General features: G+C 31.1%; 1 protein-coding gene across 1 annotated transcript; it reads right to left on the reverse strand.

Moving 5' to 3' along the window:
* Window positions 1-8,898: 8,898 nt before the first annotated feature.
* Window positions 8,899-16,443, reverse strand: LOC117322486. Its single transcript, XM_033877426.1, has 3 exons — window positions 16,400-16,443; window positions 10,919-11,266; window positions 8,899-9,086 (listed from the first exon to the last, which is right to left on the reverse strand). Exons 2-3 carry the CDS (start codon window positions 11,250-11,252, stop codon window positions 9,010-9,012), a joined length of 411 nt encoding a protein of 136 aa, XP_033733317.1. The 5' UTR covers window positions 11,253-11,266; window positions 16,400-16,443; the 3' UTR covers window positions 8,899-9,009.
* Between the last annotated feature and the right edge of the window lie 241 nt (window positions 16,444-16,684).

Here is a 16,684-nt window from a genome sequence, read left to right on the forward strand (position 1 = left end):
GCCATTTTGTAACATGATTGTGCAATCATGGTTTTCCTGAACAACACCTATTTCAAACTTCTTCTCAAATTCCACCGGCGGAATTCAGCTCTAACTTACCAAAAATAATCCTGAGATGGTCCTTACCAAGTGTTGTTATTTATCGGTTCGGCCAGAAATCCAAGATTGCCGCCATGGCCAACAGTGCCACTATATACTTGCTACAGAGAATGCATACTACAATAATATAAGGGTTTAAATTTAGAGTCAGATGACCGTTAAGGCCCCTGGGCCTCTTGTTCTCCGGGTACTCCGGCTTTCCTTCACCTCCAAACCTGGTCCGTCCTTAAATGATCCTGGCTGTTAATAGGACGTTAAACAAAAACAAACCAAACTTCTTTATGATTCAATTAGTCATTATATTAATGTTTGGAAGACCTTCATATGTTTGCTTTCTGATCATAAAAAAAAAGAAAATGTTTTATGACAGGAGAATACCGTGTGTTTTCGTAAAGAAGACCTAGAAAAATGAGGTCCGACGGCCAAATCGTAAAATGATATCTACCACTATTACTTTACAAGTTGTCAAAAGGAAATATCAGGATTATTATCAAATGATCAGCTCAGATTAATATCATTACTGCTTTGGTTATAACAAGTGACGAAACGAGATTCTTACATCACTTTTAGCGATGATATTACTTTCAGCATTGATCAGTCATGTCATTTGTACTCTTACGAAATCGGTCGTGGTTTTGTACCAGTGTTATGTGAGGATTCAACGTTATTTGTTGTTACACATTTGCTGCATATATAATAATGGTTTTTATGGAAATTAAAACAATCACGTAAGCAAGCATACCAACAGAAGGAAAGGAGTGTTCGCTGATCAGAACATTCAATGCTCGCTGCTATTGTCGAAATGTTTACTGTGATATATTATATATGGAAATAAGCTACCAAATGCAGAAAGTATTACTCATATCGGCGTTTTATTAGATAGTTAATCATTTGCGCTGAATTCTTTAACCACTGCAAAAAATGTAAAGTATATCCCTCAACACTATATGGCTGTGAAATATGGTAGTTAAAGCAAGGCAAATACAAAGCTTCGTTGCCAAATCAGTCCAAAGTTTTGATGTAAGAGCAGGAACGGATCTGTGCACGTCCCTGATTTGTTGGTTCTACATAAGCGTAAAGAAAATGTTGTTTCTTGGTAGAATATGTACCATGGAAGTTGGCTATTTAACACGCGAAATTCTTATCAAGCGCCTTTTTGAGTTCAACCTTTTTCATTTTAGCAGAGGCTTTGTTTCCCGACATTATTAACAATTTACAAAAATGCTATTTGTATCCTGTTTTGGACAAATCATACAATTTTTATCCTATTCTCGATGAATAATAGAAGAATGTTGCAATTACAAACATGTATCAATGAAAACGTTAAATAAATGACTACGCACGAAATCAAGTAGAGTTGAACCTATGTGAAAGGACGAACGCGATAGTGACTTCTCTTGCTTCAATCTTCTACATAAGGTACATTTGTACACAAGCATTTTTCTTCTTAATGTCTCTTTTGACACAGCCTCATTATTGGCCTATAAGGAAGGCTTTTGGTTCTGTCTCCTGACCGAGACATTCATGTACTAAAGTCTATAGAAATTGTAGTTGTTATTCATGTTTAACGCTAAACTTTTTTAGAGTGATCTTCGCCCTTTGGCAGCATAGCTGTGACCAGGTGGGGTGTCCTGTTGGATATCATCGGCAGTATGCTTCAGTAAGGTAGCACTATAAGGTCGACATCAGTTTTGCGCTATTACAAAACAGCAAACACGAAGTGTACCACAGTATCTCAAACCAGACATACAGTACACATATTCACTTGAAAGTTTCAAAAGTCAAATCTTCTTTGATTGACATAAAAGTGCTTTAATTGATCTTTTGATTTCGCTATCATTGCTGTATAGTAGAGCATTGAGATTGGCCTGTTTTATGTAGCATCCGCACTGGGAATGTCATCAAAGGGACACAACTCTGTTATACTCACTCACTTCTTACTGAATTAAGATGCATTAGCTGCATTTGTTGAATACTGACAGGAGATACTGAGATAATCTTAAGATGATAATACACATGTAAACAAACCGGAAAGCATATGATGAACAAAAAGTATGCCCCATATCTAGTAAACGTCATTAAAGTCTCGTTTTGCTCCTAAGAATGGTTATAAACATATAACCATCCAATCCTTGCTGTAATACGTACTTATGTAATTTGTCATTTCTCCGCGTTTTTCATGTTTATGAAATACTAACGCAACGGCTATCCTAGTTCTCAAATAAAATTTGATATAACATGAAATACATTATAGAACTGATTTCATTGTGATTTTATATGTATTTTTGATATAATATGTATGTATGATATAATAATGTATGTATGATATAATGTGTATGTATGGTATAATGTGTGTATGATATAATGTACATGTATGATATAATGTGTGGGTATTATATAATGTGTATGTATGGCATAATATGTATGTATGCTATAATGTACATGTATAATATAATGTGTGTGTATGGTATAATATGTGTGTTTGATATAATGTGTATGTATGGCATAATATGTATGTATGATATAATGTACATGTATGATATAATGTGTGTGCATGGTATAATGTGTATGAATGATATAATGTTTATGTGTGGCATAATATTTACATTTTCACTTCGCTCCGCCTCAATGAACATAGTAAACTCAGATCACTTCATTTCCCGTTGAAGATTATGGGTCGCGTGATTTTGTTCTGAGAGACGAATCACTTTCTTGCCGGCGTGTGAATACATTCACCGAGTTTACAATGGCGATCGAGTTCTGTACCGCCTCAAACTTAAATGCACTTTTATTTTGTGAATTGTGTATCATTGTTATAAACGTATATAAACACAAGTGGAATAGCCGCTTTATGTGCTAATAAAAATGCCAGTATGCAGACAGTTTCGAAAACAGGATCTGACAAAACACTGACACTCCCGATAGCACCGAGCTCATGACCTACGTAGCGCAGTAGGTCTAACGTTAGCTGTATCTCGAATGCCATACTTGATACCATTTTAGTGGTCACAGAAAATAAACCTCAATTTTAACACTATTTAACAACACAAAACAGACTGTAGCAGCAGCATGCTACATCGAGCACCCCTAGGGACACATTATTGTCGTAATTTGACTCAATCTCAACACATAGAGGACACAAGTTTCCAGCTGTCGAATACCGCGATTTTCAAATCAATGTTTCTTTACTTACTATTATCAGAATTTACATCCCAAAACGCCAGTACGACAATGAAATCCAATATTTCAAGAGCACAATGTACATCATCAGCTAACCTGCGACTAAATATAATGTGTGTATGATATAATGTGTATGTATGATATAATGTGTGTGTATGATATAATGTGTGTGTATGATATAATGTGTATGTATGATATAACGGTATGTATAATATAATTTGTGTGTATGATATAATGTGTATGTATGATATAATGTGTATGTATGATATAATGTGTATGTATGATATAATGTGTATGTATGATATAACGGTATGTATGACATAATGTGTGTGTATGATATAATGTGTGTATGTATAATGTGTTTGTATGATATAATGTGTGTGTATGGTATAATGTGTATGTATGATATAATGTGTGTGTATGATATAATGTGTGTGTATGATATAACGGTATGTATGATATAATGTGTATGTATGATATAATGTGTATGTATGATATAACGGTATGTAAGATATAATGTGTGTGTATGATATAATGTGTATGTATGATATAATGTGTATGTATGATATAATGTGTATGTATGATATAACGGTATGTATGATATAATGTGTATGTATGGTATAATGTGTGTGTATGATATAATGTGTATGTATGATATAATGTGTATGTATGGTATAATGTGTATGTAATATATAATGTGTGTGTATGATATAATGTGTATGTATGGTATAATGTGTATGTATGGTATAATGTGTGTGTATGATATAATGTGTGTGTATGGTATAATGTGTGTGTATGATATAATGTGTATGTATGGTATAATATGTATGTAATATATAATGTGTGTGTATGATATAATGTGTTTGTATGATATAATGTGTATGTATGATATAATGTGTGTGTATGTAATATATAATGTGTGTGTATGATATAATGTGTGTGTATGATATAATGTGTATGTATGGTATAATGTGTGTATGATATAATGTGTATGTATGATATAATGTGTATGTATGATATAATGTGTGTGTATGATATAATGTGTATGTATGATATAATGTGTATGTATGATATAATGTGTATGTATGGTATAATGTGTATGTATGATATAATGTGTGTGTATGATATAATGTGTGTGTATGATATAATGTGTATGTATGATATAATGTGTATGTATGGTATAATGTGTATGTATGATATAATGTGTATGTATGATATAATGTGTATGTATGATATAATGTGTATGTATGATATAATGTGTATGTATGATATAACGGTATGTATGATATAATGTGTATGTATGATATAATGTGTATGTATGATATAATGTGTATGTATGGTATAATGTGTATGTATGATATAATGTGTATGTATGATATAATGTGTATGTATGATATAATGTGTATGTATGATATAATGTGTATGTATGATATAATGTGTATGATATAATGTGTGTATGTATGATATAATGTGTATGTATGATATAATGTGTATGTATGATATAATGTGTATGTATGATATAATGTGTATGTATGATATAATGTGTGTGTATGATATAATGTGTATGTATGCTATAATGTGTGTGTATGATATAATGTGTGTATGATATAATGTGTGTGTATGATATAATGTGTATGTATGGTATAATGTGTATGTAATATATAATGTGTGTGTATGATATAATGTGTGTGTATGATATAATGTGTATGTATGATATAATGTGTATGTATGGTATAATGTGTATGTATGATATAATGTGTGTGTATGATATAATGTGTATGTATGATATAATGTGTGTGTATGATATAATGTGTGTGTATGATATAATGTGTGTGTATGATATAATGTGTATGTATGATATAATGTGTGTATGATATAATGTGTGTGTATGATATAATGTGTATGTATGATATAATGTGTATGATATAATGTGTGTATGATATAATGTGTATGTATGATATAATGTGTGTATGTATATAATGTGTATGTATGATATAATGTGTATGTATGATATAATGTGTGTATGATATAATGTGTGTGTATGATATAATGTGTATGTATGATATAATGTGTGTATGATAGTGTGTGTGTATGATATAATGTGTATGTATGATATAATGTGTGTGTATGATATAATGTGTATGTATGATATAATGTGTATGTATGATATAATGTGTATGTATGATATAATGTGTATGTATGATATAATGTGTATGTATGATATAATGTGTGTATGATATAATGTGTATGTATGATATAATGTGTATGTATGATATAATGTGTATGTATGATATAATGTATGTATGATATAATGTGTATGTATGATATAATGTGTATGTATGATATAATGTGTATGTATGATATAATGTGTATGTATGATATAATGTGTATGTATGATATAATGTGTATGTATGATATAATGTGTATGTATGATATAATGTGTATGTATGATATAATGTGTATGTATGATATAATATGTATGTATGATATAATGTGTATGTATGATATAATGTGTATGTATGATATAATGTGTATGTATGATATAATGTGTATGTATGATATAATGTGTATGTATGATATAATGTGTATGTATGATATAATGTGTATGTATGATATAATGTGTATGTATGATATAATGTGTATGTATGATATAATGGTATGTATGATATAATGTGTGTGTATGATATAATATGTATGTATGATATAATGTGTATGTATGATATAATGTGTATGTATGATATAATGTGTATGTATGATATAATGTGTATGTATGATATAATGTGTATGTATGATATAATGTGTATGTATGATATAATGTGTGTGTATGATATAATGTGTATGTATGATATAATATGTATGTATGATATAATGTGTATGTATGATATAATGTGTATGTATGATATAATGTGTATGTATGATATAATGTGTGTGTATGATATAATGTGTATGTATGATATAATGTGTATGTATGATATAATGTGTATGTATGATATAATGTGTGTGTATGATATAAATGTGTGTATGATATAATGTGTATGTATGATATAATGTGTATGTATGATATAATGTGTATGTATGATATAATGTGTGTGTATGATAAAATATGAATGTATGATATAATATGTATGTCTGATATAATGTGTATATGATATAATGTATGTATGTCTAAGTGTATGTGTGATATAATGTGTGTGTATGATATAATATGTATGTATGATATAATATGTATGTATGATATAATGTGTATGTATGATATAATATGTGTGTATGATATAATATGTATGTATGATATAATGTGTATGTATGATATAATGTGTATGTATGATATAATGTGTGTGTATGATATAATGTGTATGTATGATATAATATGTATGTATGATATAATGTGTATGTATGGTATAATGTGTATGTATGATATAATGTGTATGTGTGATATAATGTGTGTGTATGATATAATATGTATGTATGATATAATATGTATGTATGATATAATGTGTATGTATGATATAATATGTATGTATGATATAATGTGTATGTATGATATCGTGTGTATGATAAATGTTGTATGGGTATAATGTGTTTTTGGTATGGGATGATAAAGGTAGATGTATAAGGGGGTGTAGATAAATTGATGTTTATAAGGGTATGAAAATTAATGTGTGGTTTATAATGTGATGATATAAGTGTTGTTGGTAATGTGGGTATGTTAAGGGGTATGAGAAAAATTGTTTTAGATAAAGGGGTGTATGATATAATGTGTTTGATATAAGTGTGTATGGAAATGTGGTGTATGGTTAAAAAGGGATGTATAAAATGGTGTGTATGATATAATGTTGTATGATATAAAGTATTATGATATAATGTTTGTATGATATAAGTGTTTTATGATATAATTTTGGGTATTTTATGTTTATAATTGTTTTAGAATAAGGGGTTTTTATGATATAATGTGTGTTGAAATAAAGTTAATTTTTATGTTTTAGGGTTTTATGAATTTAAAGTTTTATTATATAATGTGGTTTGGTTAAGTGTATGTTGGTATATGTGTATATTATAATGTGTATGTATGATAGTGTGTATTTATAATAGTGTGTGTGTGTGTGTATGATATATATGTGTTTGAATTATAATGTATGTGCATTTATGGTATACTGTATATGTATGATATAATGTGTGTATGGTAATATGTGTGTGCATGATATATGTATATGTATGATATAATTTGTGTGTATGATATATGTGTGTGCATATTATAATGTATGTATGATATCAGATGTTTATTATATAATATTTGTGTGATATAATTTGAATGAATGATATAATTAGTTTGTTGATGATATGATGTATGTATGATATAATATGTGTATGTTATAGTGTGTACATGATACAATATATGTATTATGATATAATGTGTGTGCATGGTATAATGTGCGTATAATATAATGTTTGTATGATGTAATCTGTGTATAATATAATTTTTGTATGATACATTATTATATGATTGGTATGTAACACTATCACTCATTGGTCTTATTGAGATCGCAAGGTATCAATTTTTTCCTTCGAAATACCTCACGACATCACCGAGGAGTCAATACAATGTTTTGTCAGATCCTTGTTATCTTATATTGACTCATGCTAAAAAAGTCATTTGTGCTGATGTCAATATAACATTCCACGAACCTGGTGAAACATTATATCAACCTCCCAGTGATGTGTTGATGTATTTGAAAGGAATTTTTTTTTTTTAAATTAATATAAAATCAAAGTAAATGCAGACATTAGTTTCAGGCAATTCATGAACTATATCCACCTCGGCCTTCGAACTTGGGGAATATTGTCCAGCTGATCAGGTCAATAAAACAATGGATTACCCCCGGCCAAAGTCTGTATTTGTATAATATGTATGTATGATACAATATCTGCGTATGATATAATGTGTGGGTACGATATAATATGTGTGTATGATTTAATGTGGTAATAATATGATATGTGTATTTATGATATACATTTTAATATGTGTAAATGTGTACTCATGAAGGTTATCCATTAATAAAAATCAGGAAAAACTCAGAAAGGTTATCCATTAGTAAAAACAGGATAAACTGATGAAGGTTTTCCATTAGTAAACACCAGGATACACTCATGAACGTTACCCATTAGTAAAAACAGGATAAACTGATGAAGGTTATCCATTAGTAAAAACAGGATACACTCATGAACGTTACGCATTATTAAACACCAGGATACACTCATGAACGTTACCCATTAGTAAAAACCAGGATACACTCATGAAGGTTACCCATTAGTAAAAACAGGATAAACTGATGAAGGTTATCCATTAGTAAAAACAAGAATAGAAACATGAAGGTTATCCATTATTAGTAACAAGGATTAACTGATGAAGGTTATCCATAAGTAGTAACAAGGATAAACTAATGAAGGTTATCCATTAGTAAAAACAAGAATAGAAACATGAAGATTATCCATAAGTAAACACCAGGATAAACTCATGAAGTTTATCCATTAGTAAAAGAAGGATAAACTGATAAAGGTTATCCATTAGTAAAACCAGGATAAACTGAAGAAGGTAAACCCAGAAAAAAACATGAAGGATAGTAAAAACACAATCAGCCAACATTCAACAGATGAACGAGGACACTTTATTATCAATACAATCAATAAAATGTGTAATGCATCATTTATGTCGTGGAAATAAGATCCTTCCTGTTAGTAATATCTTCCTGTTCCTTGTATGTCAACGTCCCGAGAGGCCCGAAGCTTGTCCTTGGAAAAGAGACGATAACCTGGAAAATATAAGTATACCGACATGTAAACAAAAAATGTAACTCAAAGTTAAAATCGATAAAAAAATAAATAATAATAATAAAAATATAACAAAATAAATAAAAAACAAAACATAGAAAAATGATAAAAGAAATGAAACAAAATAAAATAAAAATGATTTCAAATTGATACCTATTAAGGGAAATATAGTGCTGTTCCTGAAGGGTATACATGTGTCCTGCCTCATCGTATAGACCCGTCTTGTTATTGTAGGACAAATATTATTGATATTACGGTCCAAGAAAAGGCGAAAACAGAACTAGCATATCAACTAACATTACACAAATCCCATATCGCATAAGTTTATAGAAAAAAGAAGAAGAAAACATAGATATATGTTAGTTTTTGTGTAGGAAAAGTAGAGAAATCACGTTGTATACGAAAACTAAAAAATAACAACCCTATATATATATAATTTTCGTTTAGAAAAGATAAAACAACATTATTGATGCATTTGTGAACGAAAACTGGAGAAAAAAACCCTAATCATAGCTACTTTTGTGTATGAGAACCAGAGTAGAGAAGTCAAATTTCTATCAAGCGAAGCTCAAATAACACAAGAAAATATCTCGTGGCGTGGCGAATGATAATAATGAGAGAGACAAGTTTATCTATTTGTAATAAACCCTAGAAAGATAAAGATTATCAAGGTTATCATTCTGTACACAATTTGGTGAAAACAATTTAAATAAAGGCTACATTTGTTTTACGAAAACGAATAGTGAAGGGATTTTTACCTATGCACTGGTGATTATTAAAACCAATAGAATGTTTATTTTTGTCTTTTGTTTCTCCAATCATTGATGCGTGCTGACAAACTTTGCCGTGAATTAATTATTAAGATTTGATAACTACATCATTTTTTTCAGAAAACCAAACTGGGACAATACATAGCTTGATTTGCATTCCTGTCATAATGTCGGGGTTATGCGCTAAATTGAGTGGGGAAAATGCCCTGCTTCATTGAAATATCTACAAATTTCATAATGAAAGTTCACTGTAAAAAAAGAAAAGAAAAAAAGGCTAGACGTCTTAAGAAGAATATGTTTAATATAAAGTCTAGATCAATACCTAGAGTCATGTTTCTAGGAATACGTTCTCGCATAACGCAATCAAATGTATCATAGGCGACGTTTTATGATTCTGACAGAAAACAATATCGCTTTATATCACGTAAAAGCTATAAAAAAACCCCAACTTATTATTGCCACTGATTCGGATTACTATGTTGCTGTGCCGTTGATTTGAAACTTCTCCCTAAAAGTTAATAACGTTTTTAGAAGTTCACGTGGGATAAATGTTGCATTGATACATTATCAAGACTATAGCTGATCAAAGCGGAAACTTTAATTCAAGCATTATATATATTTTGTCAAACGGCTAGTTTCAAAAACGTAGATAAACTTGCTTCTGTTCATCTTTGATATACATTGTAAGAAAGTTGAAGAAAAAGATACCGAAAGAGGTGTTCGTGTTTAATTCAGACGCGATATTCTATCTTTTATGTTATTATCACTTGAATGTAGTAAATTGTGTCCTTTTGATATACTCATAATTACAATATGTTCTTTTCACTTGTCGGCAAACGCAATTATTTGAAACCGAAACAGTGCTATCCACTTAACTAGAATCACAAAAAGAAGATTCTCGAAAAGTCATCTCGTTATTATACTTGTCTACTAATGGAAAATTATATAGTCTGTGATGAAAAACATCATTATAATAATATGTTCATGCATTAGATCTAGTATTGATGAAACAAACTGTCAATTTTGTTTCTCTGTTGGCTCACCGTTTCTGGCGAGAATCCGATAATACATAGAGTTTGAGAAAGTGGTCGTTGGCTTTTGGTGTTCATGTCTAGAGGTGAATGGCATTTCCCTTTCCTCCTTGTTATATAAAGGATCCAACTGTTCTTCCTCTTCCTCCTCCAGCGGAACATAAGGCATATCCCGCCGGGGATCAGAGACCATCGAAACATGTGGCCAAGCTTCAGACGGATACATATTTCGACGTTTACCGATTCTAGGGAAATCATTTTGTTTGCTGCTGGTGTAGAATAATGCCTTGGTTAATTGTATAAGGGCAAATGTCGTTAGAATGAGTAGGACTGATTGAAGTGTCATCTTGGATTGAACACCTACAAAGACAAGAAAAAAACATCAAACATGTCCATTGTCTATGCATGTAAATGAAGAAAAAAATGCTAGCTTGTTTCATGATGGAGAAGGTCATACTGCATACAATAACTATCGGCTCAAATTAACATTATAATTACGTTCATAAACAAATAAATAAATGTGGGACGTCAGCATATTTTCGTTATTTCAAGCGTGTTTAAGCAGTAAAGTCACACTCCATCTAGAGCCCAGCCTATGCAACAGCAATTTTCAATAAAACTATTTAGTGGGTAACATAATTCAATCATACCTTTATGAAATGAACATCTGGGCCAAGTCGTTCAAAAGGTGATTAGGCTAATCACAGTTTAACAACAATATTAAAATTTTGATAAAATAATTTTTGGTAAAACTTATTTGACAACATTTTCTTAAACTACAACACTCCTCAGTTCCTCCTACCTGCCTATTTTAAAGAATATGCACTCAGAGGTTTTGAAGTAAAGACAAAGGGAGATTTTCACTAATCAAGTGATTAAGCTAATCACCTTTTGAACAACTGGGCCCAGGAAATCGAGGTATGCACAGTGACAGTTTGACTTCGATATTGGAACAATAACTGACATCAGACGACCATAGCTGTAGCTTAAACAGTAATACCCTTACTAACAAATTAGCATACTCCCACTAGGGTTTAGCATTAAAATTACCAGGAATCGACAGTATAATGTCACCTGTATCGAATAAATATTGATATTGTGATATTTGTAATCTGAACAAGCTTTAACCCTTTCTGATATGGTAAGTACATATATATATCACCAGGAGGGAGTTTTACACTCAGCGGTATGCGTCCAACATATAATGAGGATCATTGCCTTTCTCAGCATAATACCACGTTAGAATTAACACCATGACTATTACAAAAATTACGCCATACGCTATAATTGGAACATTCCCACGTCAGAGAGAGAGAGAGAGAGAGAGAGAGAGAGAGAGAGAGAGAGAGAGAGAGAGACAACCCATCAAGGTGAGACAATCTTAAAACATGTGAACAGTGCATTCGGACAACAATACCTGAAAGTATTTACATATTGGCGATATGTTTCTATATTAAACGGTAATTCCACAGGTTCCTCACCTCTTTATATTATGTCTACACTTACATCTTAAAGAGTCTAATGCTACCTGGATTTGACGATTCCTTATACATACATGTTGATGGTATTGTCAACAGCAATGCTTTATTTACAAAGCAAATCAATAGCAAATGCAAGAACAAAGTAACACTTTAACTTTCACTCCGCCTTGGCGACCGGAGTAAGAGTCTCCAAAAGGATGTGAACAGGTGTCCTCCAACAAGACCACGCACGATTTTCTGGGTCAGTATATGATTAAAATAATCTGATGTAATTAACCTCGCAATTAATAAGTTTGTGAATTATTTGATTGATGCTAGATACTTATCTCACAAAGGGCCGTCATTACGTGTCATATTCACCTTTCGGTTGCGTTAGAAGTGGAATATTAAGTTTGCATTATATCCTAAAGATATCAAATTGGATATTTACGAATCTCCTGACATATTTAACCGCCTTTTCCAGAGTTCGCTACAAACTAAAAGACGTCTTTAAAACATTCCTTTTATGCTGAGGTGCAGGCTATTACGAAAATAAATCCTGGCTTTTGAAGAAGTAAACACAATTGGCGTACAGATTGGGGAACCCACTGTTAAATAATTAATTATCACATCTACAGATTAGATATCAAAGCAAAATTGGGTATGCTATATGTCTTGTGTATTGCAATACATGTGTGAAAAAGTCATATTCTTCAATATTTTAACAGTCTATAAAAAACAAAAGACAAAGTAAGGATGTTTTTGAAAATGATAAGTGAATAGAACGTCTACGGAAAAGCAATGATTGACAACGTTTAATGGCCTTAAGTAGGTTTTGGAAACATAAGTAAAAACAATTACTTGTATTCTTGGTGTTTGTACTAGGTGTGTATTGTTCCGCTGTGTGTGTTTAGCCTCGATATGTAGCTGTAAAGCTTATAGTAATGGTTTCAAAGATGCGGCGTTGTCAGCGTTTAGACACGCCGTGTGTGGAAACAGTCTCCCTGTGGATACCTAACGGGTAATGTTTTGTAATGACGAGGGTTTTATTTACTGTCTGCCACATATAAAACCGCCATTTGATGTCTTACAGAGATTTAAAAACATATTAACGGTGTTTCCTTATTTTATTAAGATTCATTCTTTTGTTATGGTACGATCCTTGAAACATTTTTTAAGCTCAGCTGGGGGTATTTACACGATGTTTCTATAGTTACTGCAACACTTTGCCCCAATTAGAGAGATATTAAGTTGTTTAATAACGTTTACTTATGGAACGACATCTTGCTTTGTAACTAAAATGTGGCATTACGCCGAACGTTAGACATAAACCTATCATATTTAGATCAATTTATTTCCAAGGAAAATATGTTTTTATTTTCTTGCGTCAAATTAGATGCCTGAAACGTTCATTGTTAATCACCGAGAGTCTCGATACATACAAGTAAGATCAACTGTACAGAAAACATATTATATGGACTGTACTGATTGTACAATAACTAGCCATAGCATGACTTAACTTATAAAATAACTAGCCATAGCATGACTTAACTTATAAAATAACTAGCCATCACACTTGACTTAACTTATAAAATAACTAGCCATCACACTTGACTTAACTTATAAAATAACTAGCCATCACACTTGACTTAACTTATAAAATAACTAGCCATCACGTGACTTTACCTATAAAATAACTAGCCATCACATGACTTAACTTATAAAAATAACAACCCATCACTTATGACTTTACCTATAAAATAACTAGCCATCACATGACTTAACTTATAAAAATAACAACCCATCACTTATGACTTTACCTATAAAATAACTAGCCATCACATGACTTTACCTATAAAATAACTAGCCATCACATATGACTTAACTTATAAAATAACTACCCATCACTTATGACTTAACTTATTAAATAACTAGCCATCATATATGACTTAACTTATAAAAATAACAACCCATCACTTATGACTTAACTTAATAAATAACTAGCCATCATATATGACTTATCTTATAAAATAACTAGCCATCACATATGACTTAACTTATAAAGTAACTAGCCATCACATATGACTCAACTTATAAAATAACTAGCCATCACATGACTTAACTTATAAAATAACTAGCCATCACATGACTTAACTTATAAAATAACTAGCCATCACATGACTTAACTTATAAAATAACTAGCCATCACATGACTTAACTTATAAAATAACTAGCCATAGCATGACTTAACTTATAAAATAACTAGCCATAGCATGACTTAACTTATAAAATAACTAGCCATAGCATGACTTAACTTATAAAATAACTAGCCATAGCATGACTTAACTTATAAAATAACTAGCCATCACACTTGACTTAACTTATAAAATAACTAGCCATCACGTGACTTTACCTATAAAATAACTAGCCATCACATGACTTTACCTATAAAATAACTACCCATCACTTATGACTTAACTTATTAAATAACTAGCCATCATATATGACTTATCTTATAAAAATAACAACCCATCACTTATGACTTAACTTATTAAATAACTAGCCATCATATATGACTTAACTTATAAATTAACTACTAATCACTTATTACTTAATTTGTAAAATAACTAGCCATCACATGTGACTAAACTTATATAATTACTAGCCATCATATGATTTTCGTGTATAATAACTAAGACAAACATTATACTAGCTAAATATAAAAAATCATTTTACGTAAAAATAGTGAACACCGCTCAATGAATTAACATACAAAAGCAAAGATGTATTAATATTGAATACATAATATCAAACATCTACATACCAGTTCTACATATCAGATTTCTACGGATTAAATTTGCATGTAAGAGTCACATATCACATGCTCTATACATCCCCACTCTAAGCAGTAGTTACACATAACCCAGGAAATATCGGACATTATCAAAATGACAGTATACACTAATGGTGATAGAAGAATCATATAATTACCAATTATTATGGAATCATTTCCTTAAGGTTTGATGTAGGCATTTACTATGAAATATGGTTGATATTCTGTCATATGCATGTATATGATATTTTACGAGAAAACATTTGTTTGATTCTCTTATGTTGAAATTCTTGGGGGATCTGTGGCTACCACCATTGCTCGCATTCTGAGGACGTCTTGCGGTGTCGTAAACGACCAGAAAACGACGTTTATCCTACTGAAACATCTGGTCCTAAGACTTTTACTTCAATATTGTCAAACTGTAGTAAAACGCCTGCTTTATTATGACGACTGACAGACACCACTTCGCATAGCATCTTTCGTAATTGTAGCAGACTTCGACTTATTGTATTTATGATCTGTTACATGTTAAATATTTCGTTCAAATTTGCCTTATTTTATCAATCAACATATTGGAAACCTCTCGGAAACATGTTTATGAACAATTAGCAACATACTAGAAATAACACTATTTTATTTGTGTCCAAAAATGTTCTTGTACTATCAACACTTAACCTTGATTAAAGAGTTTACGTGAATAGCTTATTCTTGAAATAAGAGTGACAAAATCCCATTATGTTGAAACATGATAATATTGAAAACGAGAATTACTATAAAATGTTACGATACTGATAGAACTTAACGTATAAATTTCCGGATAATTGAAAATCATGTTACAGTGCTACAAATATTGTATTATACAACACCATTCTGAATTATTATGAACAATCTTATTGCTCTGTACAATGTTAAGTTAAATATATAGACACGAGACTTATAACAGTTTATAATTACACCTTGGAATACTCTTAGAAATAAGTCTTCAAAATCTCACCTTTCCGTTATCCCTCTTCAACGACAGAAAAATATATGTTATTCCATAACAGAAGAGATCACTATGCTGTGATTAACATTTTAATTAGCACCCTTTTCTGTTCAACAATATTCCTACTTAGCATCCTAATTTTTTCCTCATCCGTTACTCTACCAGCACATTGACAATATCACACTAACATCCATACAATAATACTAACACCTCACCTGCTGTCTGTGCCTGGGGTCCGCCTGCCAATCCTTGCTTTGAACGCGCCTATATACGACCCTGCCAGGAATTCGACACCGGAAGTATATATATATTGTACTTTAGCGACCAATCAAAGTGCCGATGCTTTCGAATCATTTGGACTGGATACATGACACGGAACCATTATCAAAATCTCTGTGAAACTCCTATTACAACATGGATCAGTTTGCGGAGATAATATAAGCAGGATGAATTCAGTGTAATATGAGGATTTACCCCCAAGCCAGGCGTTTGGCATTTTA

Source organism: Pecten maximus, chromosome 2 (assembly GCF_902652985.1).
Source record: "Pecten maximus chromosome 2, xPecMax1.1, whole genome shotgun sequence".
In the NCBI taxonomy this organism is placed as follows: domain Eukaryota; kingdom Metazoa; phylum Mollusca; class Bivalvia; order Pectinida; family Pectinidae; genus Pecten; species Pecten maximus.